We start from the raw sequence: 25615 nt of genomic DNA on the forward strand, positions 1-25615 counted from the left end.
TCTAGATAAGAAACACAACGGAATTGGTTTGAAAACATCAAAATCCAACAATGGTTTCCTTAAAGGTTTTGAATGATCAAATTCAACAATCTTATGCATGGTTTGGGGAAGTGAGGATAAAGGAGTTCTAACCACTGAAGCAATAAGTATTCAATATGGTTAAGTCATCTATACTGAGGGCATGAAATACAGATGTCAGATGCTGCTTTTTTGCCAAAGTGAGGTATGGCTAATTCTACACATCTGGTGTTACCTTGTTGAGGAAGGTGCGGACATCATAGAAAGCCATGGAGAGGCCTGCCTCCTCAGACATCCCACACACGGACAGGGTGAGCTCATCACAGCTCAGAGCCACATGATGCAAGGGCAACTCCACAGAAACCTCCAGAGCTTTCACCCCCTCCACTAAAGACAAGGACAGAGAAGGAGAGAAATGATGAGAGGAGGGACAGCGATGGGGGGTAGGAGGAGGAGAGACCCAAAGCAGAAGACAGTTCAGTCCCAGCTACTCTGGATGCTACTTTTTTTTCCTGTGCTGTGAAAACAGAGAATGAAGAGAAAAGGCACACTCCACACAGTTGACCTGTATATTTGTATTTGTAACAGCAAGGTAATGTTACTTTAGTTAAGATCAGTAACGCTAAAGGATGAACTGTCAATGTGAGCTAAGGATCTAAAGTGTATATCTTTGTACATGAGGCTCCGGATATATATTTAATATTTATCTTATTTTGGGCCTGGGCCATGTGAAAGGTTCTCACTTACCTATTTCATTTGGGTTGCCTTCCACTTTTCCGACAGCAATAATATCCTTCGTCAAGTAGACTTTAAGCGTCCTGTCAAGCCCCACAAAAGTTAACCCATACTTGTTTGAGATTGCTAGCAAACCGGATCTGCCTTTTGGTAAATCTTCTGGTGAGTCAAAGACGCGGATTTTCTTCATCTGTCGGAATTGAAAATCCTGCAATGCGAAATATACGCGATGGCACACGTTTAGTATGCTGCACAGAGTATGTTAACAGTTAGTTAGTCATAGCGGAATAACAAAAAAAGTGCATGTGTTTCCATCACTGCAAGTGACATTGTATCTTGCCAGCTAGCAGGTCTAAGTCTTTAAATTAAAGCTTAACACATGCTGGGTTAAGACAAAACAATATAAGTAAAATGACATCGCAAACATTAGATCTGAAAAAAAAAAACTTAAGATACTTCAATGACAAACCTAACGAAGTTAGGCATATAATCCTGGTAAAATATGTTAGCTAGCTGGAGCAATGTGTAGCATTACGACAGCTAACTTGTACAACGCTACCCATAAGAGTTTAGCCACACATCGTTGCATTTTCTGCAAATGCAACGATGGATAAATAATTCCAAAAAAATCAGTGCAGATTTAGTTCGAAAGTTTTCAAAGTTCCAAACTCGACTTACCTACCCAGTTAGCAATACACAACAAACGTGAGCGAAAAGGCTAGACTAGACAGCTCAAGTTATCCTAGTCTGGGACAGTAGATAGCAAATAGCCATCTAGCTAACATTAGCTGACTGTTAGCTACTTCCATGGCCCAATCTTAAAAAGGTGAAATAACCTTCGTGACGGTCTGTGACATTACCTCAACATACATCAAACAATATTAAGCTGTAAACCGTACTGTCAATGTACTACTTAACGTCTTTAAATGTGCGCCAACACACATAACCAGCCAACATGTCTTGCTAAATATCTGCAGCATTACAACAGCTAACTTAAGCTAATGTGTCATCATGACAGTATAACATCCCTTCTTACCTTCATTTCCCTCTCGGGGAAAGAGTCAGGGTCGTCACTCATTTTGAATCACAGTAACTCGGTGGCACCTCAGTGCCAAAAAATCAAAGATGAAAACAAATTCCAACTACTTTGTAACAAAGTTTTGAGACAAGAACTGATAGTGTGGAGCTATCTGTCATGTACCCATACCGCGCTCTTGTTTCGGAAATGACGCAGCTAGGTTCTCTCCAGGCAGAAATAATCACTAGCAGAGTTGCGACTTGAGGCGGATCCAGGAGAACTGGATTTGATTATTTTTCAGTGGCCTATGGGTGATACCAAACTCCTTACGCGATATAACCTGAGAGTAGAGAGAACATTGTTTGCCCTCGAAATAGAAATATATTCTTTTAGGAGTTAAAACTAATGTGAATCATGTATACATAATGTATAATTATTATCTCGGCGTGGTAGCCTACTCCGTTTGCACTGCGGCAGACAAGAGAGCCCTCCAAAGAGTCATCAACACAGCCCAAAAAAAATCACTGGCTGCTCACTGCCCTCCCTGGAAGTCATTGCCCGCTCCCGCTTCCTCGACAGGGCCAATAACATCATGAAAGACTCATCTCACCCAGGTCACCACCTGTTTACTCTCCCACAGGTCCTCCAGAGCAAGGACCACGCGTCTTAAGGACAGTTTTTCCAAATACTGCAATCGGAACTTTAAACACAGACATGCTTTAAACGTAGAATTTCATTCTGCATTATTAATACACTAATCACTTTATTCTACTGCAAGTCTCTTATGCCATCTCAGTCAACTTACACTTCATAAACAAAATGTAACTGTATTTATTCAATTCAATTGTATTTATAGCGCCATAACAATTACAATTGTCTCAAGGCGCTTTGCAGAGCTTTATTGTAAATCACTTCAGGGAAGTAGCCTACGTGGAATCTATAGGCCTACCGCCGCACTTTATTGAACTCTTAACATATATATATGTTATATTTAGCTATTTGTAGGCTACTATTGTTGTGTTATATGTTGTTATTGTGTTATATGTTGTCCCTCGTCGCACCGACAGGAGCAGCTCTCCAAATTCCGTTGTATGCAAATACAATGACAATAAAAGCCTTTCTATTCTTTCTCTGTTCTATATTATTATTATTATTATTATTATTATTATTATAACTGAGTTCAAATACAACAACTGTGCAACATGGACCTGTTCCCTGAAATGTAGCTATTTGTTGACAATATGTATAAATGCTTCACATTATTTTAAACTCCCATTTTTTTTTATTAAAGATTTTTTTTATTTAATTTAATTTTAATCATCAATTCTTCCTGGGCATAATAACACTTGAGACGGCTGTTTCTTTCTTTCTACACACACAAACACACACAGAGAACCCAGTGAGGACATGAAATGGTGAAGTAAGGAGTTTTATTAGAAAGCAGACATTTCAGTATTGCATCTGAAAAGAAATCAGTTACTTAATAAACTACACAATGTCAATCCAAACTGAATTTGGTGGAAGAGGGAGAAAAAACATGAACAGTTCATTAAAGTAATTTATTGTAACATCAAAATTGGCATTTTGCATTAGGGTTACATTTGTTGCTTGAGTCAAAAGGCGCATATAGAACACTTTTATATATATATATATATATATATATATATATATATATATATATATATATATATAATTAGGAAGGTGCAGAGCTCCATTAGTTTTGCTTTGTTTTGTTTCTTTTTTATTTTACACTGAAACACTCACTTCCAAGTTTGCATGGTTACAGCCCTTTGGGGCGAAGCATGGCTCAATCCTCAAGGTTGACAAAGTTTAAGATTCTGACACCAATCGATCAGCTCGATCGCTCATATCATGTCCTTCCGCAACCCTCCACAGACCAAACAATGTGGTGTGCAGTCTGAAGTTGCCCCGGTTACCTCGAGGACCAAAGTTGGCATGACAACAACAAGCCACCAGCCTTGACTAGCATACATACAAATAAGCAAAGCTGCAAGGCAGAATTCACAGGAGCTAAGCCATCCCTGGCAGATCAGCCTTTAGTGCCCTTTTCCTTTGATTGTCAGCGCTCTGAACACATGGCTTTGAAGGTTTGCTCTCCTGCACCTCCACAACTTCCACACATACAAATCTTCTGAAGGATATAATCATCATTCCTCTTTTTTTCTCTTAAAGTGCTGGCATTATTTCCTAGAACAAGGACACTCGAAGTTAGTGCAGTTTAATTGAATGTGGTTGAATTTTACACGTATCATTAGTACACTGTAAAAAACAAGTTTACGTGATTCCAAATACATCGAGACAGAATTGGTTTGTGCTCTGGGTCATCCTACTGATGGCTACACATTGATGAGCAAACAAACTAAATAGTTCATGGCAGCCAGTCATTTTGGTTTTGATTCTAGAATTGAATATTCTATTGATAACAGTAACTGGTATGACAATGAATGACCCAAACAGTGTCAAACCAGATTTACCTCTGCAAATACACACTAGTGGAACTTTTAGGGGAAGTTTTGTGAACCAAACCAACTACACCTATACCGTGTGTGGGACCTCAATGACCTTAAACCAGGGCATCGTTGAGATGCAGCTCCCCTGCCAGAGCTCTGTCCACTTTTACAGAGGTTTGGTATTGCATCTACAGTGAAAGCAATTTGGTGAGGTGCCGTGTACACCAACAGCGCACTGCACACATGCACAGTGTTAAATATATTACAGATAGAGGCTGCAGAGGCTAAACTAGCCCATATGTGCCCCCTCTCAAACCTGTTCGCAGGTTTTTGTCAAGAGCCAACCACTAACCTTGACATTGTGCAAAAGCAATTACATTAGCAAGTAGTGCTGATCTTTAGAGACCAAAGGTCTATTTTTTTAAGGACAAAGCTGCAACCACGTAAATGTACGTCAATAAATTAGCGTGGTGCATACTGGACAAGTATACAGAAGCTATCACAAACAGAGCCCAACCTCTACGTGCTAGCCTTGACATTCTCTGAGTTCACGCTCAGCTTCTAGTGCAACGTCACATTATTTCAGCGCTCTCGCATTCTCAGAAAAGAGTTAGGGGTCGACATGTGGGCAACTGGATTAAAACCAACACACACACAGGTATGTGGCATTAACAAAACAAAACAAAACAAAAAGGACAAAACATTATTTGCGCGTCACTGAAATGATGACAGGGGATGTCTTTTTTTCAAACATGTCATGTGAAAGGGAGAGTTCACCCAGAAATGAAAATGCTATCTTTTTCCACTCCTCCCCATGTCTCTATATGTTTTTTTCTCTTGTGGGGCAGTGTGTGTTATTCCGGTCATATTAGTGAATGGTGGTATCATTTTCCTGTCAAGTAAGCAAGAGGTGGCCACTTCTTTCTGGTCACTAACACTTTGCTGGACAACTCATTTAGCAGTAGTATTTGTGAGTGACCACGGACATGACATTGAGAAGACAATGGTAGATTTTTTTCATTTTGGTGTGAACTATCCCTCTAGGTAAATGGGCTGACAGTTGGATTGATTTGATAATTGTCAAACCATATTTGAGTGACGTTTGAAAACAGCATCGTTTACTGAATTTGAAAATAATTCAGTCAATTATTACAGGATGTGATTAATTATCTATGAGAAATGTGTCATTATTGATATCTTTTACCTAGTGACCTTTTCTTATCAATACTGTATGTATAAATGGCAAGCTTTGACTCCGTTGTCGCTAGATTTGTACAAGCCTATCCAAGAAAATTAAACAGTACTTAAGGTTTTCACATGAATTGACACATCGATTACTACAATGGAACATAGCAAAATGGATGACTTCAGAGGAGATTACAAGAGTATCATACAGTTCTTTTTCACTACTTCTTTCTACAAGCATAGGCAGAACAGTGCTGAGTTTCTTTAAAGAGGAGCAAGACGCAGCCATTGTCTGACCCTTAAAGAACCTGTGTACACAACAGGAAAGACAGTCATGTCCAGGGTGAGGGGTTCCTTGCGAAACTACATCTAAAAGACGTTTTTGTCTTATTTTCGCAGTGCTGTAAGCAAGCTCGTGTGCAAATCCATTCCCTATCCTCTAAAATAAGGCACTGAACCACACCCCTCACCAACATAAGTGACAGTTTTTCTGTCCTTATATGAAGAATTCCACTCTCTGCCTGCCTTTACATGAAGGATTAAACAGTTTTGCGTTGCACTGGGCTTTATGGGAAAGCATGTTTCAAACTCCATTAAAAAAACACATACAAATGTGGACTGCCCCTTCATCTGAAGAAACTGGAAGAATGACTGTATGACCAGCTAATGGAAATCAGGCATGCAGAGTTTAACGGTCTTCCTTGAGACCCCAGCAGAGAACTATAATTATGTTGCTGTTTAGACTCATTATTTTCCACAAAAACACTTTACTTAAAAAAAACTTTGCCACCAGTCCTAATCAGAGGTTGCTAATGCAGTGTTCCATGGCAATGGAAGACCCTTTCTTTGCCTTTCTGAGATTACAGTACAGACTCCACTATGTAGACAACACAAGGAGCGGCCACGTGTGTGTGTGTGTGTGTGTGTGTGTGTGTGTGTGTGTGTGTGTGTGTGTGTGTGTGTGAGAGTATTAGGCCCGAATCCGATGTGAGGAATAAGCACCACCTTACCACTCCATCCAGAAAGAGTTCACAGAGCACTGGTATGTGTATGTGTGTGTTTGTGTGTGTGTGTGTGTGTGTGTACATTGAGCTGGGGCAGTCCTTACATTCACTTGACCATCCTCTTCGCCCAACCCTTGCCCTGTGTGTTGGATTGTAACTCTCACAAACACCCTTGTAAACGTTTTCATTTCCTAGTGCAGCAAAAACACCCTGTGCTCCTTTTGAAAAAAGCAGACCATCCCCAAAGCATTCCCCCCCCTGTTCAAGATGTGCCTGTTAAACACAACATCGCTGCGCTGGTCTGTTCTCAATGGCACAAGACAGTCGGAAATGTGAACGGCATGCAAAGAACAGGTGACAGGCAATAACTGCATCATTTGAGTGTTTTTGATAACCAAATTTGGCAAAAATGTCCATGTATAAAAATACATGTGCAACGTGTTTTTTTTTTCATGCGTGAAATGTATTCCATACTTTTCTGGACTGATCTATGAAATTAGGAAACGATAAAACAAAAGTCCCAACAAACAATTGCTATAAATTGCCAGCTGCTCTCAATATCAACCCGCTGTGTTCATTAGACTTCTGTTCATGAGGGGAAGTTGTTGTCCCTAGGACAGAGTGAAACAACGCACTGTCGTCGCCAGGTCATGACGCATGTGTAGTCAAACTGCACTCTTCACACGCTGGCACCATCTTTCCCTTGATGTGCTAAAAACAGTTTGTTTCGTCTTTGTCTGATCATGACACACCGTGTTTCAGGTTTAAAAACATACATACATACATACATACATACATACATACATAGGGTGCTGTTTGTACTTGAGAGAGGGAGGGCTTTACACTCCCTGCAAAAGCCATATTCATTTGTGTCATTTTCTCTCTCGGACCAGAGAGTCAAACATTTCCAAGCGCAGAAACAAAATGAAAACGAAATCCAAACAAAACAAAAGAAACAAATTGGGAAGGGGCTCAGCACCTGTGGTGTCTCGGTGCGGCTCTCCCTTGCCTCTGCGTGCTATGTTGTGCCGTGCTGTGGTGCTAGTCATCATTGCTAGTGTGACTGTACGCTTCATTTCAACAAACACAAGAGGCAGACAATAGAAAAGAAAGAGGGAGGGCAGGGGGTTGAACAATTCTTCCTATTAACAGTCTGGACTTGGCAGCTCCCGAAGTCAAACCACAGCAGCCTCTCTCGTTTTTCCTCTTCAAGTGCAAATGCAACAAAGCCAGCAGACTAAAACATTTGTAGTAGTTTCATTAAATAATTTACCGAATCAGAAGGAAAATGCAAAGGCTCCGATTCTTCACGCGTTCACTGAAAATAAAAAGGATCCTCTGCTTCTCCCCCTTGAGCATATGGACAAGACTTTCCTCCACAGTCAAAGCCATAACAAATGTGTCTGGATACAGAAAAAACGGTTAAAAGAATCCTTTAAGAATACATCCTCAGGCAATAGTAGCAATTTCTTTTGTTGACGAAGCGTAATTAGAGACAGTTTGTCTGTTTGTTTTTCTATTCATTATGCATGCAAGCATTTTTGTGCATATTCTGGCAATATATTCTGAGTGATTATGAAGGTTTTAGTTTGTTTGTTTGCTCTCATTGCAGGGTTTGCGTGGTGCAGCAAAAGCTAGTCTGCCATCTTATCACTGTCAGTTGCATCTGTACCAGTATCAGCTGTGACTTGGAGTGAAAAGTTCTCTATGAATGTGTGTGTGTGTGTGTGTGTGTGTGTGTGTGTGTGTGTGTGCGCGCCTCTGTGTGTGAGTGTTAATCAGTAATCAGTGTGTGTGGGGTGTGACTGTACGTACTGTTTATGTGTTTGTGTGTGTGTGTGTATTGACATCTAAACAGACACAGGCATTGCTTTGATTAATTGACTCTGACACAATGAGAGTTTATAGATACTCTGATGATCAGCTAACAGACAGTTCTATGCTTTTTATATGAAGGGAGGGAATCTCATAAACTGCACCACATACATGCAGCCCTTTCTCATTGCAGCCATTCAGCTACAATTTAGATTATTTCTCCACTTGTTTAAAATGCTGGGCTGACACAAGGCTAACCCTAAAGATATTAAAGACTTTATTTAAATTACATACTAAATAGTAATTCAAGGCCACTTTCAGTGATTCTGAGAATATTTCCCTCATCCCAAGCAGCTTTTCTAGAAAGACGGAACCACTTGTACAAAATGTGTTTCTATTCAAATGTATTCTTATATCAATGTTACAATGCGTTCTTATATTACAATTTTAACACACACCAAATACATAGTGTTGTTTTGTTTGAGCCTTACTATGACCCCTGCTGTAGATAGGACTAGTTACTTTGTGTTGACTACTCTCAGTGTGGTGCAGCGTGCCCTTTTAGTGCACGTTTGCTGTGTTGATGAGCAGCTAGGATGTCAGTTCCCTGATAGATGGTGACTCTGGAAACTCTTAGTGCCAGATCTGGGCCAGTTCCAGAGCCAGTGTCTATCTCTCTCTGTGTGTGTGTGTGTGTGTGTGTGTGTGTGTGTGTGTGTGTGTGTGTGTGTGTGTGTGTGTGTGTGTGTGTGTGTGTGTGTGTGTGTGTGTGTGTGTGTGTGTGTGTGTGTGTGTGTGTGTGTGTGTGTGTGCACGCGCGAGTTAAGCCTTGCCTGTGTTTGTTCAGAGTGAATGCACCACTCACTTGATTCCTAAGGGCCACCAGTGTGTCTGCCTGTTTGTACTGTTTGAACTTTGTGTTTCTGACGTGGGGAGGTTCCCTTTGGAGAGCAGGGGTGTGGCTGTACGAAGAAGGAAGAGAAGGAGAAGCAGAACGGAGGAAGCGGGAGGGAGCGAAGGAGGAATATGAGGAGCGGAAGATGAAGGCTTCCTGAAGTGGGCGGTGGCTACTGCCCGTTAATCCTCAGCCCTTCGGGGAACTCGGCGCCGCTCTGTCCGTCCTGCAGGACACTCGTCGCCTCCCCGCCTGGAATGAGCGGCTGGGACACCGACACCAGCGCCGCATCCACTCCCTCCGCTGACGGCTCCTCTTCCTCCTCTGCCTCCTCCTCCCCCCCGTGGGCCCCCACTAGCTCTCCCTCGGGGCCGTCTGAGGGGGGACTGGGGCCCGGGCTGGCTCCGTTTAGCTGGAGGTGAGTTCTCAGGGGGTCTTTGCGCTCCCCATACAGGGCTTTCAGCTCAGCCTCGAAGGGCAGGGGTACCATGGAGCCCGACGCTCCGGCAAGGGCCAGGCTGAGTCCTGTAGCAGCGGCGGCGCTGCTAATGCTGCTGCTGCTGCGGTACACCTCCATGCCGTCAGGCAGCATGGACTTGATCTTGGGCAGCCAGCGCTTCCGCACGCGTCGCGCGTTAGTGCACATGTCGGCAGCAATCACGTTCATCTCGCTTTCCTTGAAGTTGGGGGCGAAGTTCTGACAGTACACTGAGAGAGAGAGAGAGAGAGAGAGAGAGAGAGAGAGGGAGAGAGAGGGATGGAAGTGGGAGAGCAGTGGAGGATAACGAGTGATGAGTAAAAGAAGGGAGATCAGATCACAGAGAACATTAAAATAAATATAAAGTTAAGTGTTTAAGAATCAACATAAACAGGATATGTATTCATCATATAGACCACGATACATGTTATAACATCTATTAAATATACAGTAAATATACTGAATCCAACCAGCTCTTTGTTCAATTATTTATACACGTGTAAAATAAATCAGTCGTATGTTCTTTGGACTTAAATGAGAGTATGGATAAGAGATTCTTCCAGGAGACTAAAAACTGAAATATGAGACTCACATTTGACAGCGTTGAGGACTCTGCTATCCAGAGGCTTTCGACTGGGATCGCTGGTGGACGAACGGATTCCCGTCCCACAACTGTTGGCCAGAGTGTTCCTGTGTGTGCACAAACCAACCACCAGGGGGAGTCGTGAAAACCATTCTCACAAGAAAACACAGTGAGCTCTTATCAACCACCTCTCACCACCTTGACACAAAGACCTTATTCTGTGTAGCTATGTGTACTGTCACAGGTCGGGGTGCTTTACCATTTATTTAAAATCCTTTGTACTGAGTGCTAAGACATCACAAAACTGCTTCAGCAACTGGACGCTAAGACAAGTTGAATAAACCACCATCTTTACCCTCCTTCACATATTTCATAAGATGGTTTGCATAGGTGTCATTTTGTTTTCCAAAAACGCACTGGCGACAAGAAGAGTCATCCGGCTCTTCAACATGTGCAACTTCCATAAAATGGTAGGAGTAAAAACCTTTTTCTATTTAAAAGGAGACAAGTCCTCGTTGCCCCCTGTATTCATGACGGCGAAGTTGAGTTCTTAAATGGTATGCAGTGGTCTGAGGACATTTGCCTTCCTGTCAACACTGACCTGTCGAAGAAGGTGGCGAGCAGGCGTCGCAGCAGCACCTTGTGTTTGATGCCAGCACACAGGTGACAGTTCATCAGCTGTCCTCGAGTCATAAACACCCCAGAGCCTGAAACACAGAGAACGTGTGTGTGTGTGTGTGTGTGTGTGTGTGTGTGAAGAAATCTGTCAGCATGAATGCTTTCATATGACAAACTGTATCTCTCAGTTTTTTTTAGCATCAATCTTTAAGTTTTCTTCAGCTCAGCGGAGCAACTTAAAAATGTTACCCTTAATCACTTAGTTATGATTTTATGAACTTTTAGTTCAGCTATAAATCTGATTTCATGTGGCTGTCATCGGAATGATCCATTACTGGGACTAATGATAGCTATATTTATTTACGGGGTGACTAGCAGGCTTACTGACCTCATACAACTTTCATAACAGTTTTTTTCCACACACGTTAGGTCATGCACGTACGCATGACACACTCTCTCTCACACACACACACACACACACACACACACACACACACATCCGTACATACACACACACACACACACACACACACACACACACACACATCCGTACATACACACACACACAGACACACACGCACACGCACACGCACATACACACGGGTAACACTAGCCAACAGCTGTCCATTGCGTTAGAATAAGGGAGGGCACATCACCTGCCACCAGCTCCAGCTTCTCCCCTGGGTCTCCCTCTGTATACAGTTTAGGGTGGCATCGATACCCGATCTGACTGATTAGGCTGGCGGGCAGCGCCACCAGGTCCCTGCGGAGCAGCACACAGTTTCGGCTCTCCAGAGAGATGGGCATGGCCGCCATCTCAGGTTTGTCCTGCACTGGAGATGACATCAAGCGTTAGCTATTACAGCAGAAATGTGCCTGGAGAGAGCATCGACGCCATCTCAGCATTGCACTGATGACAACGTAAGATGTGACTAAACATGAAATAAGCCATCTGGAAATGGCATGAAGCGTTACTACAACATCAAGTGTTACTGAACAAGAGATAAGTCATCTCAAGATTGCACTGGAGACAACATCAAGTGTTACTGAACAAGAGATAAGTCATCTCAAGATTGCACTGGAGACAACATTAAGTGTTACTGAAGAAGAGATAAGTCATCTCAAGATTGCACTGGAGACAACATTAAGTGTTACTGAAGAAGAGATAAGTCATCTCAAGATTGCACTGGAGACAACATTAAGTGTTACTGAAGAAGAGATAAGTCATCTCAAGATTGCACTGGAGACAACATTAAGTGTTACTGAAGAAGAGATAAGTCATCTCAAGATTGCACTGGAGACAACATTAAGTGTTACTGAAGAAGAGATAAGTCATCTCAAGATTGCACTGGAGACAACATTAAGTGTTACTGAAGAAGAGATAAGTCATCTCAAGATTGCACTGGAGACAACATCAAGTGTTACTGAAGAAGAGATAAGTCATCTCAAGATTGCACTGGAGACAACATTAAGTGTTACTAGAGTAGAAATAGGTTGTACATCAAATGTTACTAAATCAAGTTGAGTCCACATCAAGTGTTAGTATAGCAGAAATGAGAGGGAGCCATTATACTACATCAAAAATATTCTAACATAAAATCAAAACAATGGTGGTGTCTATGGTGGATGTGTGTGTCTTTTCTGATGTCACCCGAATGTATGGATGACCACTACTGACTCACCACCTCAGTGACGGCAAAGACCTGCTGGTATGGAGAAGTGCGGTAATACTGACGTTAAAGAGAAGTGCGGCTATAGTGAGGTTAAAGAGAAGTGCGGCTATAAAGATGTTAAAAACCAACTAGTATAAAGAAGTGTGGCTATAGTGATGTTAAAGAGAAGAGCAGCTATAGTGAGGTTAAAGAGAAGTGCGGCGATAGTGAGGTTTAAGTGGAGTGTGGCTATAGTTATGTTAAAGAGAAGTGCGGCGATAGTGAGGTTTAAGTGGAGTGTGGCTATAGTTATGTTAAAGAGAAGTGCGGCGATAGTGAGGTTTAAGTGGAGTGTGGCTATAGTTATGTTAAAGAGAAGTGCGGCGATAGTGAGGTTTAAGTGGAGTGTGGCTATAGTTATGTTGAATAGAAGTGCGGCGATAGTGAGGTTAAAGAGAAGTGCGGCGATAGTGAGGTTGACGAGAAGTGTGGCTATAGTGACGTTAAAGAGACGTGCAGCTATAGTGAGGTTAAAGACCTGCCGTTATGGTGGTGGTGGTGAATGGTGACTACGAGCTAAACTGGCGTTATTCCCCCGCTGTGCCACATCTTTACCACCAGCCCAACAACTCCTCAGCACTATGCTTAGAATTCAATGTGAGCTCCCTTCAAGGGGGCTAACAATACCTCCTACGGTACAGCGCTTCTGCTTCTTTTTGTTCTCTATGGAACTTGTGGCAGTTTTAGTGGAATTTGTATTGTTGCGCTTGCTCTCAACCAGCCCCCCCCACTTCACAGTTGTTGTTGTTCCACACTTGGAAGTTGCTTTGGATAAAAGCATCTGCTACATGAAAACATGTGAATACATGACATGTACTTGACAATGTGCATGAGGATGATTGTCTTATGCCAGCTCTTTGAGCAAAAAGTTCTACCCCAAGTTAAAACAGGAGCATGGAAACATCCCCAAAGTGCAGGCACAGGGTTTTGGCAGCCGTGCTGGTGTCATGGATACCCACTCTCACATGCCCTTCTGTTGCACTTGTGCTAAATTTGCTAAAATATGGTGTGGATGTCTTATTCTACCCTGTGTCTCTTTTATTTGACCTCTGCAAACTGTCAATCACACAGGCACACACACACACACACACACACACTAATACAAATTGCACACAAAAGCACACACACATGCAAACGTGTATGCACACACTCACACACACTCACACACACAAGCACTAATCCCCCCCACCCGCCCCATACTCACACTACTGTTCTCATATATCCCACAATGTCACCCTCTTGCGTCCTAACTCATTAAAGAGAGAATGGATATCAGAAAGCGCTGAAACTCGAACCCGCCATGGGACAAACACCTGCAGGAGAGATGCATCTAAATGAAGCCCCTAAAAACCACATAGCAGCAGAGCCGGCCCTGATCCGGACTGCATACGGCCCTGATCCAGCAAAAATCCAGTGGTACCACGTCCCTTCCCTAAATGTGTCTGTGTGTGTGTGTAGGTAGGTGGGCATCAATGTGCGCCGAACCCAGCCTGAGGGCTGCGGCAACCGCCGGAGCCAGGCCATGATAACATCATGACGATGCAGGCCAGCTCAGCACGGGACAAAGAGACGCACTGCAGATAAACCCACCAAGGACACCCAGCACAGGCTCACAGAAATAACCACAGCAATAACATGGATACAGGATCCATGGGGTGTGGTATGCAAAAACAAATGAAAAACTGGATTTTTGGGGGAATTTGGATTGTTCTGGAACTTTTTTGACTGAAGAAAGCACTATCCATTTCATTCTTCAAATTTTCTAGGCTGACTGATTAATTATGTTTTCTTCTCCATCATATTTATTAATGCTTGAAGAATAACAATTTCCCAAAAGACAGTTATATAATATTTGACCTAGTGTAGCAGACCAGCTTTCTCCCCCCCCCCCCCCCCACACACACACACACCTTGAGCTGTGGCATGGGGGAAGCAGCTCATTTCACGCTGGGAGAATGCACTAATGCTGAGGAAGAGCTCTAATAGTGAAATGACACTTTCCATCCTGCTCCTCCATCCAGCAGAGAGCGAGCGAACCAGTGAGAATGACACACTCACCATGCGTGACTCGTCTTCATCTCCCAATTTTTCAGGGCTGTAAACGCGTTAAGCGTTTAGTTACAGAACACTGTCCAATTTTACAGTGGGGAGAATGTGTGGAGTTTAACAGCTCAGTGGGCTTCAACTTTGCACACACACACACACACACCACAGTGATGATTGAGAGAGTGGGTGAATGAGTGAGACAGGGAGGATGGGAGTGAGTGAGAGATTGTGAGTGGGTAAGAATGAGCGTGACTTAGTGAATGAATGACTGTGAGTGATGAAGTGAGTGGGTGAATGAGTGAGGGAGAATGGGAAGTAGTGATTGAGTAAGTGAGTGGGTTAAGGAGTGAGACGGGGAGGATCTGAGTGAGTGAGTGAGTGTGAGTGGGTAACCAATCCGCATGACTGAGTGAATGGATGACTGTGAGTGATGAAGTGAGTGGGTAAATGAGTGAGGGAGAATGGGAAGGAGTGAGTGAGTGAGTGGGTGAATAAGTGAGACAGAAAGGGAGTGAATGAGTTGGTGATTGTGAGTGGGTAACCGAGAAAGACCATGAGTGAGTGAGTGTCTGAACAAGTGAGAGGGTGAATGAGTGAGGGAGAATGGGATGGAGTGACAGAAGGAGTGAGATCGAAAGGGAGTGAGTGAGTGAATGAGTGAAGCAGAAAGGGAGTGAGTGAGTGAAGGATCAAGACTGAGTGAGTGATTAGGGAGAATAAAAGTGAGGTAAAGGACTGACTGAGGTAGTGAGAGGGATGACTAAGAATAAAAGTGAGGTAAATGACTGACTGAGGTAGTGAGAGGGATGACTAAGAATAAAAGTGAGGTAAATGACTGACTGAGGTAGTGAGAGGGATGACTGAGTGAATGAACTGAGTAAATGAGTGACGGAGAACATGGGAGATGGAGAAAGTGAGTGATGAGTGATTGAGAGGGATGACTGAGAATGAAAGGAGTAAATGAGTGAGTGGTAGAAGTAGGGAGTGTAAGTGAGGATGATGTTAAGACCTAGTTAAGAAGAACATGTAAACTCTGATGTATATTTACTTCCGTAGGGGTTGGCCGTGCGTCCATAGAACTGGCTGTAGGCCTCCTCCGTGATGCCGTCGTACGGCTCCTCCTCAAACTCCTCGTCCTCGTTCTGGTAGGAGGTGGGGCTGTCCGTAGTGGGCAGGCTGGACGCCCCGGGACTTGAGCGCTCACCTGGCACCAGGGGATATGCCTGCACCCCAGGAAAGATGGGGGTGCCTCCTCCGGCGGCATAGAACAGCGAGCTTCCTCGCAGTGTCCCTCCCCGGCTGCCCCCCAAGGTAGTGCCCCTCGCTGTGTCCCCGTTGCTCTCGCTGGTGCCACGCTTGCCGTGGCCGAGGCTCTGCAGGTTGAGGGGCCCGCCCTCGCCCCCCTCCAGCTTGATGCGGCGCGTGGGCAGGGGCAGGGAGGGCGACCAGCCGGGGAACGCCAGCAGCGAGGCGGCCGCGTTGTTGTTGTTGGGGCTCTGGGACTCAGAGCCGGGCTCCTCCATGGCGGCCGTCTGCGAGTCGCAGTGCGGCGAGTTGGCCTTGAACATCAGGTCCATGCCGCGCTCCACGATGTGCTGGATCTGCAGGTAGCCGGCGGTGTACATCACCACCAGTTGCTCGCTGGCCGCCATGGTCAGCTTCCCAGTGTAGCAGAAGGAGAGGATCTGCTGGAAGCAGGAGGGGGTGACGGAGGATGGCAGCTCAAACTGGGTCTTGGAGCTGCCGCTGAACAGGTCGCGGAAGTAGAGGCTGCTGGCGGCCAGCACGGCGCGGTGGGCCTTGAAGGCCTGGCCCTTGACCATGATGGAGACGTCGCAGTACTGGCCGAGCAGGCGCTGCTCGTTCAGGGAGCCCAGCACCGTGCTGCCGAAGTTGGGGATCTCCACATGGAGCAACTGCGACATGGTGGCACCGTCACAGGAGCACTGGGGATGCACTTGGCACACAACGGCTCATCTGTGAGAGGGGGAGAGAGGGAGAGAGGTGAGGACGAGGGGTGAGGGGTGAGGGAAAGGGAGAAAGAGATAAAGAGTGAATGAAAGAGAGGGGGAAAGGAATGAGCAAGAGAGAATGAGAAAAAGGGAATCCAGTATCTTCCTCTTTTACATTAAAGCAGTATTCAAACATTCAAATTTCTGACCACAAGATTACATACCCTAGGGCAGTGGTCCCCAATTATTTTTCCCCAAGGGCCAAATTATGTAAAGCAAGTGAGGCTGAGGGCCAACAAACCCCCCCCCCCCCCCCCCCCCCCAAAAAAATGACAGCGGTTAAAAAAAATAACAGTTTTTATTAGTGCTGTCAAACGATTAAAATATTTAATCACGATTAATCGCAAATTAATTAATCGCAAATTTTATTTTAATGCTCTTATCATGGAAAAGTGGATTGGCTTGCTTTATGCAATGTTTTATTTTATTGAAAAACAACATTGCCAAACAGGGGTGTACAAAATAAAATTACAAAGTGCACATTTCAGACTCTGCTGAAAAGCTGCCCGTTGACATTTTCAGACAACAGTGAAGCTCGCTTCTTTTGCACAACTTTTAAAAGGTAAACTTTCTATTCAGAAGCTTTTTATCAAACATTTTGCCGTATCGCGCTCACCATCACTCAAACTGTAACGTTAGCCTACTACACAGTTTGCGAGGCCAAAAAGAACGTTAATCTTAAAAAAAAAAAAAAAAAAAAAAAATTTAAAATCTTTTTTTTTTTTTTTTTTTTTTTTTACGACGTCGCGGGCCAAAAATGTGCCGTACCCGGGCCGGATCTGGCCCACGGGCCGCCATTTGGGGACCACTGCCCTAGGGGGTAGAAAGAGAAATAAAGACAAAGAAGAGCGAGAGAGAGAAAGAAAGGAAGACAGAGCCAGACAGAAAAATATAAACACAGACAAACCCAGAGTGTGAAACATTGTGTATTGTCTGATAAATTAAGTAAATGTAAATTAGAAAAAAAAGACTCAGAGGACAGATAAGGTTAGCCTGGCCATTACCAGCCTGTGACTCCATTTCATTCCGTCTTTCAGTCTGGCAAAACGCTATGCATTTTCGTTTCCGAGATGAGCGGGTGCTTAGCTTGAGGTTTAAAATCATTGGAGTTCCCTTAACCAATCAGCAACGTTTAGTAAGCATTCGGTAGATTAAACTCTTCCCAAAGCCAGTTGGGAGAAGAGCTACGACGTCCTTTCCAATCATAAAACTTACAAGAAAATACTCTTGTTCTCCTTTTAATTTTCTGATGTTCTCGAGAGCTGAGACAACTTTTCCGATAGCTTTTCGTGTCTTTTCCTCCAAGGCGAGTTTTGCGTCACAGCTCTGAACTGTTCGCTGATTGGTCCTACAGGATTTTGAGTCCTGGAGACGATTGTCAACGGGGTTGGGCCAGACTGAGTATGAGCTTGAAATCAATTCAGGCGGAAATACGTAGGCTGGTGTCACCAGGCTAAGATAAGGTACCTTCCACAAAGCAATATTTAAATAACATAAACACTGAAACATATTTAGTATCACCAATTTTTAGATCCTTCCTTTTCAATATTTCAGTTACATGACTGCAAATATATATATATTAAAAAAGCTGCTTGTCAAGGCCATACATAAGAAAATATAATAAACATGATAATCTATATCAGTTCAACACATCAGTTCAACATCCTATTTGAGAGATGAGTAGATGTTTACGATGAAAGTCAAAACTGATTAAGGTGAAACATTTCCACTGTGATACGAGAAGCCGTTAGTCAAGTATGTGTTCAAAGAAACACTGGGGCAGCATACTATATAAAACACAACAACGCCCCGCCACGAAGAGCTGAGTGTTTCAGAGTCAAACGTGTCTGAGCCTCCCTGGACTGGACTAACATTAAAGAGCAGAGATAACGGTAGCTACTGTGTGGGCTTTCCACTCCTGCCATCTCATTGATCGTCTGAGCTCAACCCCTACTCACAAGTTTCTAGAATTGAGCAATGCTGCAAAAGGGTTTCCAGGAACACTAACTGAAAAAGCAGCACCCAGCTCCCCACACCCAACACACACCCCGCCTCCAAACACACACACACACACACACACACACACACACACACACACACACACCAACACACAAACCTAAACACAATCTTTCCTGCACACACACACACACACACACACACACACACACAGACACAGACACACACACACAGACACAGACACAGACACAGACACACAGACACAGACACACAGACACAGACACACACACCGCTCCTCTCCCAGTGTTCTGACCTGCTCAGCAACAGTCGTCAGGAGAGCTCGGGGAAAGAGAAGACCATGAAAGCAATCATCATGCGCCAGTTCTAGGAAAAAAAGAAAAAAGCCACTCTTTCTCTGTCCCTCCCTCTACATACACTCTCTCTCTCTCCCTCTCTCTCTGTCGTCTTTGGGCTGGATTCAACAAGTGCTGCAGCTGGTCAGAGCGACACAGAGAGAGACAGAGAGAGACAGAGAGAGAAACAGAGAGAGAAACAGAGAGACAGACAGAGAGACAGACAGAGAGAGCCTATCACAAATGAAAAGCGGGGGGAGGTTCTGTGTGCAGTCAATGCAGCATCTATACGTTGCGGGCGGAGCGGCGGGTAGGGGAGTGGAGGGGAGTGGAGGGGAGAAAGAGAAAGGCTACAGTTACAGACACAGACAGAGGTGGGGTGGGGTAGGGGCTGGGAGTGGGGGGAGCGTGTGAGACGAGGCGAAGTCATCTAAGGACAGTGGAGAGCGGGAAGAGGAGCAACACTGAGACACATTCAGCTACCGACTCGTGAAGACCAGCAGAAAGCAACGCACAGAGCAGCTGTACAATAAAAAACATGATGGGATCTAAACAGACCTATGATAGGGAGAGTCAGACAGAGAAAGAGAGAAGGAAACAAGGAGAGAAAAGAGAGACTTCCATTTAAAATGGCTCATACTGTACTGAAAAATGGGGCCCCTCAGTGATTAATTATTTCTTTCAGTCATTACTCTCACTTTACACCCCTACAGGCAACACATACACACGGACCTTACCCAACACCTACACACTTAGCTTACCCATCACATGCACACTGACCTTACCCAACACCTACACACTTAGCTTACCGAACAAGTACACACAGATGTTACCCAACACATGCACACAGATGTTACCTAACACATGCACACGGACCTTACCTAACACATGCACACAGACATTACCCAACACGTACACACGGACCTTACCCAACACACGCACACTGACCTTACCCTGCTGCCCTTATGAAGCTACTGGAAGGGAACTTGAAGAGAGGTGACCCCAATGTGAACACCCCCCCCCCCCTTCCTCCCCGCCACCGCCACACACACACAAACAAACCACAACTAGGAAGAAGCCTGAACAAACATTGTGCTAACCCTCTCACTTAAACCGGCGCTAACATCTACTCTGTTTTACGTCAGTGAGTATTAAAGTGCTTGGTAAACCAGCCCTCATGGTCGTTTCCGGTGTTTGACGAACTTGACCAGGTTCTCTGGTCCACAACCCCAAGACAGCTACCCGCCTGCTACCTGCTGCTTCCCAGACAGAGAACGTACCAGACTGTTTATTAGCGCTTCCTGACTGGACCCTACTAAGCTCCTGAGGCTGCCCTGTCTGAGAAGCGTACTGCTCTTCTTGAGTGCACTCAGGATCCCTCCCTGGCTCACCACTGTGGGGAGTCAAAAAAGGACTTGCATACTCTCTCCTAGAACAATTCCAAAGAGACACACATAGGAAAAGCAAAACAAACCAGCTACGTTTTCAACAATAATAATATAATTATATCAAGCATGATACATACCAACTTACAGGAGAAGCAAGAAGTCAAGTGCTAATGATAACAGCATACAGTCATTGTGATCACCAGTTACAAAAGCCTTTCTGAGCTACACTCTATCCAAAACCAAAAACAGAGTTTGAACGGAAGTTTGCGGACTGGTGTAAGTTTTGGCCAGCCGTCCTCCTTGATGCTCCTCCGATCCAAGACCTCTCGATCTCTCGCATCCTTTAGTTTTTATTCTGTCCCAACTTAGTTAGGTCCTCCTCTGAGTTCTGTTGGCCATATCCTTTGGCCATCAATGGATGCACCAATTACACATGTCATGATTACCTTAGCGCCTTTCCTGACAGTGGACCTTGTCTGGTCTTTCTGGCATAAATCACCCCTGGTCCTTGGTACATGACAGCCCTCTGACAACCAGCTTGGGCCACAGCCCCTAAGGCCCTCCACCATTGGTCAGTATGTGCATGCTAACTTACTACTGCCGCCACAAAGGCTCCTTCATTCACTTTCCCAATTCCAAACTCCTAATACCTAATTCCACGTACTGAAAAATGGGGCCTCAGTGATTAATTATTTCTTTCAGTCATTACTCTCACTTTACACCCCTACAGGCAACACATACACACGGACCTTACCCAACACCTACACACTTAGCTTACCCATCACATGCACACTGACCTTACCCAACACCTACACACTTAGCTTACCGAACAAGTACACACAGATGTTACCCAACACATGCACACAGATGTTACCTAACACATGCACACGGACCTTACCTAACACATGCACACAGACATTACCCAACACGTACACACGGACCTTACCCAACACACGCACACTGACCTTACCCTGCTGCCCTTATGAAGCTACTGGAAGGGAACTTGAAGAGAGGTGACCCCAATGTGAACACCCCCCCCCCCCTTCCTCCCCGCCACCGCCACACACACACAAACAAACCACAACTAGGAAGAAGCCTGAACAAACATTGTGCTAACCCTCTCACTTAAACCGGCGCTAACATCTACTCTGTTTTACGTCAGTGAGTATTAAAGTGCTTGGTAAACCAGCCCTCATGGTCGTTTCCGGTGTTTGACGAACTTGACCAGGTTCTCTGGTCCACAACCCCAAGACAGCTACCCGCCTGCTACCTGCTGCTTCCCAGACAGAGAACGTACCAGACTGTTTATTAGCGCTTCCTGACTGGACCCTACTAAGCTCCTGAGGCTGCCCTGTCTGAGAAGCGTACTGCTCTTCTTGAGTGCACTCAGGATCCCTCCCTGGCTCACCACTGTGGGGAGTCAAAAAAGGACTTGCATACTCTCTCCTAGAACAATTCCAAAGAGACACACATAGGAAAAGCAAAACAAACCAGCTACGTTTTCAACAATAATAATATAATTATATCAAGCATGATACATACCAACTTACAGGAGAAGCAAGAAGTCAAGTGCTAATGATAACAGCATACAGTCATTGTGATCACCAGTTACAAAAGCCTTTCTGAGCTACACTCTATCCAAAACCAAAAACAGAGTTTGAACGGAAGTTTGCGGACTGGTGTAAGTTTTGGCCAGCCGTCCTCCTTGATGCTCCTCCGATCCAAGACCTCTCGATCTCTCGCATCCTTTAGTTTTTATTCTGTCCCAACTTAGTTAGGTCCTCCTCTGAGTTCTGTTGGCCATATCCTTTGGCCATCAATGGATGCACCAATTACACATGTCATGATTACCTTAGCGCCTTTCCTGACAGTGGACCTTGTCTGGTCTTTCTGGCATAAATCACCCCTGGTCCTTGGTACATGACAGCCCTCTGACAACCAGCTTGGGCCACAGCCCCTAAGGCCCTCCACCATTGGTCAGTATGTGCATGCTAACTTACTACTGCCGCCACAAAGGCTCCTTCATTCACTTTCCCAATTCCAAACTCCTAATACCTAATTCCACATGATTGTATGCATGTTAATAATGTCCAATGAATGCCACATACAGGTCATGGAGTCAATTCAAGTCAAGTTTTGATTGGGGTTGTTGTGTTGAACAAAACAATGAACCATTTGTTTCCCCCGTTTCCTGCTCTGGAGTGTCTCTTGGCAGCAGTTAATGGTGTCACAAGGACATACATTGTAACATGCATAGGTCATGTTGGCACATGTTTGTCACATGTATCTCATGGGTCTGTTTTGCGGAATTGTCCTTTGCGTGAAACTATAACACTTATGTGTAAGCAAGGCTCCAGGCCTAAATTAAATCTCAGGAAATCCCTGTTGTCATTGTGCATTCATGTCTTCTGCAAAATATAAGCTTTAGAGCCAGATAAAACACGACTTTCATGATATACATGCAACATACAACAAACCCTTTATACAGATGGGGACAATATGCAAATACAAGTTGGACACATACCAGGTAGGGGATATATGCAAATACTAGTAAGACACATACAAGGTAGGGGATATAGTATACTGTATGTGAATACTAGTAAGACACATACCAGGTAGGGGGTATAAGCAAATAATAGTTAGACATATCAAGAATAGAATATATGCAAATACAAGCTGGACAAATATCTCACGACAAACACAGGTGTATACAGGAAATACACAGGGTGCTGGTGTATTGCCTTACACTCATGAAGCTCACAGCCGACTGAATCCCCCATCATCATCAGTTTTGTCCAGATGAATAGAAGCCCAGAGTAGGCCGCCTATGCCCAGCATTATTCAGTGTCTATGACCGCAGTCCACCACAGAGGTGATGTGGCAAATGTGGGAAGGGTACTGCCTTTGATAGCCATGTTCCAATGTTTTGTCGCTCCATTTCAAAAAACATCATTTGTGAGACTTTGGGATCATTTTGTGTTTAACAACAATGAATGAGCTTAGTTAAGATAAGTTTTAGTTTTCCTTGTGCAAGTTTGAAATGCTCTTCTTTTTCTGTCCCTGAGCTCTTATGAATGTAACATATCTTTTAGTGCGGACATGAATTCCTTCTAAAGAGTAACAAGAGGAATAGATTATCAGGACTATGGGGACTTATTTCCGGCTTAGATGAGCCACAATGTGACATACTGTACATGGCCTAGACAGCAGAAGGAACGGTTGCTGACTCAACTAATTGACACCATGGGATGGAGCATGAGATGCCAATAGCAGGAAGACTGAAGGATGCGTAGCCTTGACACAAACCAGCCAAAATGGCCAAACCCGCCAAATTGTCTAAAAAGGTTGTTCCTGTCGACTCGTGAGCTTGAGTCATCCTGCTAGGCTACAGCCAGTGCGGCTGCCAGGAGACCACCCTAAACCAGTTGGTGGGCCCTCAGCACCTCGTGGATCCGCTGCCCGGCACACACCTTCCTCTCTTTGCAAGTCAGCCTGCTCCTTTCCTGTATAGCTCTCGAAGCCGAAACGTCACGTTGCCGGGGTGCAACGTGCCCAGTGCGCACATCCACGGTATAAATGAAAAAGCACATTGTGGCAGTGAGAGAAAATCTTGCCTCTCTCTACAGACAGCATACTAAGTTTCCACAGCGATGAACTCTCCTTTTTTTAGGTAAAAGCAGAAAAAAACATGTCAAGGTGACAAAGAGCCACAGCTTTCCGTGTCCTTTTGGCTGCACAGTATGTGGTTTTCCTTGTTACGATGCAGAGGCGCTCCTCAATGCCAACATTTAAGATGACAGATAAACTTCTCAGACAGTTTCTAAGCATAGTGATCTGACAGCAGCTCTGCAATAAAGAAGATGCAGACATTGAAAAAACAAGCCATCAGACACCCTTTTGAGCGAGCGTGTCTTAATTTGTAAGCATATAGTCGCTGTTTGGCTCAGATTCGCCTGTGTGCGCGCGTCACTCTGTCTGGCTTTCTTTCAGTCTCTGAGTTGAAGGCCATTCTCTTTTCATGAGTGAGTTCTCCTGTTAGGAGTCTACATATGACTGCGACTGCAAGCCTTCTGTCTCCCTGCTGTCTCTCTGCTGTCTCTGTGATGTATTTATCTCTCTGCTGTCTGTCTGCTGTCTGTGACGTGTATGTCTCTCTGCTGTCTGTGATGTATCTGAGATGCGTCTGTGATGTGTCTGTGATGTGTCTGTGATGTCTTTATCTCACTGCTGTCTCCCTGCTGTCTCTCTGATGTGTCTGTGATGTGTCTGTAATGCGTCTGTGATGTGTCTGTGATGTCTTTATCTCTCTGCTGTCTGTCTGCTGTCTGTGACGTCTGTCTCCCTGCTGTCTCCCTGCTGTCTCCCTGCTCTCTCCCTGCTGTCTCCCTGCTGTCTCCCTGCTCTCTCCCTGATGCGTCTGTGATGTGTCTGTGGTGTGTCGGTGATGCGTCTGTGCTGTGTCTGTGATGTGTCTGTGATGTGTGTGTGATGTCTCCCTGCTGTCTCTGTGATGTGTCTGTGCTGTGTCTGTGATGCGTCTGTGAGGTGTCTGTGATGCGTCTGTGATGTGTCTGTGACGCGTCTGTGATGTGTCTGTGATGTCTTTAGCTCTCTGCTGTCTGTCTGCTGTCTGTGATGTCTATGTGTCTCTGCTGTCTGTGATGTCTATTTGCTGTCTCCCTGTTGTCTGTGTTGTCTCCTTGCTGCCTGTGATGTCTCTTTTGTCTCTCTACTGTCAATTCAGTTCAAGCAAGCTTTATCGGCATTATATTAGTTTGCATTGCCAAAGCAGAACATTTAAACACATGGTTGTGTATGTTGTCTCTCTGTTGTCTCTTTCTTAATTATGTTGTCTCTCTCTGTCAATTGGGGAAAATAATACTCTGAATCTCACATACACAAATCTGTAAAAGTGTACTGCAAGTGCACAGAGTAAGCCCAAACAACTCAATAGGAGCTGAATTAGTCCCACATCTAATTACAATTAAAAAAGACCCATCAAATACCACTATTTAAAGTCCAGTGGCCCAAACTAATTGTCAAGATTTTTGGTGCCAAGAGCAGAACATAGAAAAGACCTCAGCCTGCTGATTCTAAAGCTCAGTTCTGCTACGGGTGAAAAAGTGCCCTAGGAAAGCTCTCAGAACATTTGACCAAAACCAATGATTTAAAAAGAAAATTATATCACTCATGGGAAAAATGGCACCAAATGCCAACGCAAATTAGAAACGTACCTGATTTCAGATAAAGAATACAATCTAGCAGAATATTTATCTACTAAAAATGGCCCCAGGATGAGGAAGACACCCAGTAAGCACAGAAAATTTG

At 44.4% G+C, this 25615-nt stretch overlaps 2 protein-coding genes across 4 annotated transcripts in view; both read right to left on the reverse strand.

The window, feature by feature from the left end:
* nup214 (nucleoporin 214) overlaps positions 1–1950 on the reverse strand; it is an 85284-nt gene extending 83334 nt beyond the window's left edge. Inside the window, exons 1-3 of the mRNA XM_080847404.1 lie at positions 1790–1950; positions 766–961; positions 254–405 (exon numbers count right to left, since the gene is read on the reverse strand). Coding sequence (XP_080703530.1) covers positions 254–405; positions 766–961; positions 1790–1831 — 390 coding nt within the window. The 5' untranslated portion in view covers positions 1832–1950. The remainder of the gene's footprint in view (positions 1–253; positions 406–765; positions 962–1789) is intronic.
* A 6984-nt stretch (positions 1951–8934) lies between these two features.
* The window catches only part of nacc2 (NACC family member 2), a 34741-nt gene continuing 18060 nt past the window's right edge, over positions 8935–25615 (reverse strand). For 2 of the 3 annotated variants that reach the window (XM_080847446.1, XM_080847447.1), the window contains exons 2-6: positions 15627–16555; positions 11477–11653; positions 10804–10909; positions 10212–10309; positions 8935–9849 (exon numbers count right to left, since the gene is read on the reverse strand). In XM_080847446.1, the coding sequence (XP_080703572.1) occupies positions 9314–9849; positions 10212–10309; positions 10804–10909; positions 11477–11653; positions 15627–16503 (1794 nt within the window). In that variant the 5' untranslated portion in view covers positions 16504–16555 and the 3' untranslated portion in view covers positions 8935–9313. Of the gene's footprint in view, positions 9850–10211; positions 10310–10803; positions 10910–11476; positions 11654–15626; positions 16556–18859; positions 19004–25615 lie in introns of those variants that run through there. The other variant, XM_080847448.1, reaches the window with a different exon arrangement.

Source organism: Sprattus sprattus (genome assembly GCF_963457725.1).
Source record: "Sprattus sprattus genome assembly, chromosome: 11".
NCBI classification, from domain to species: Eukaryota; Metazoa; Chordata; class Actinopteri; order Clupeiformes; family Clupeidae; genus Sprattus; species Sprattus sprattus.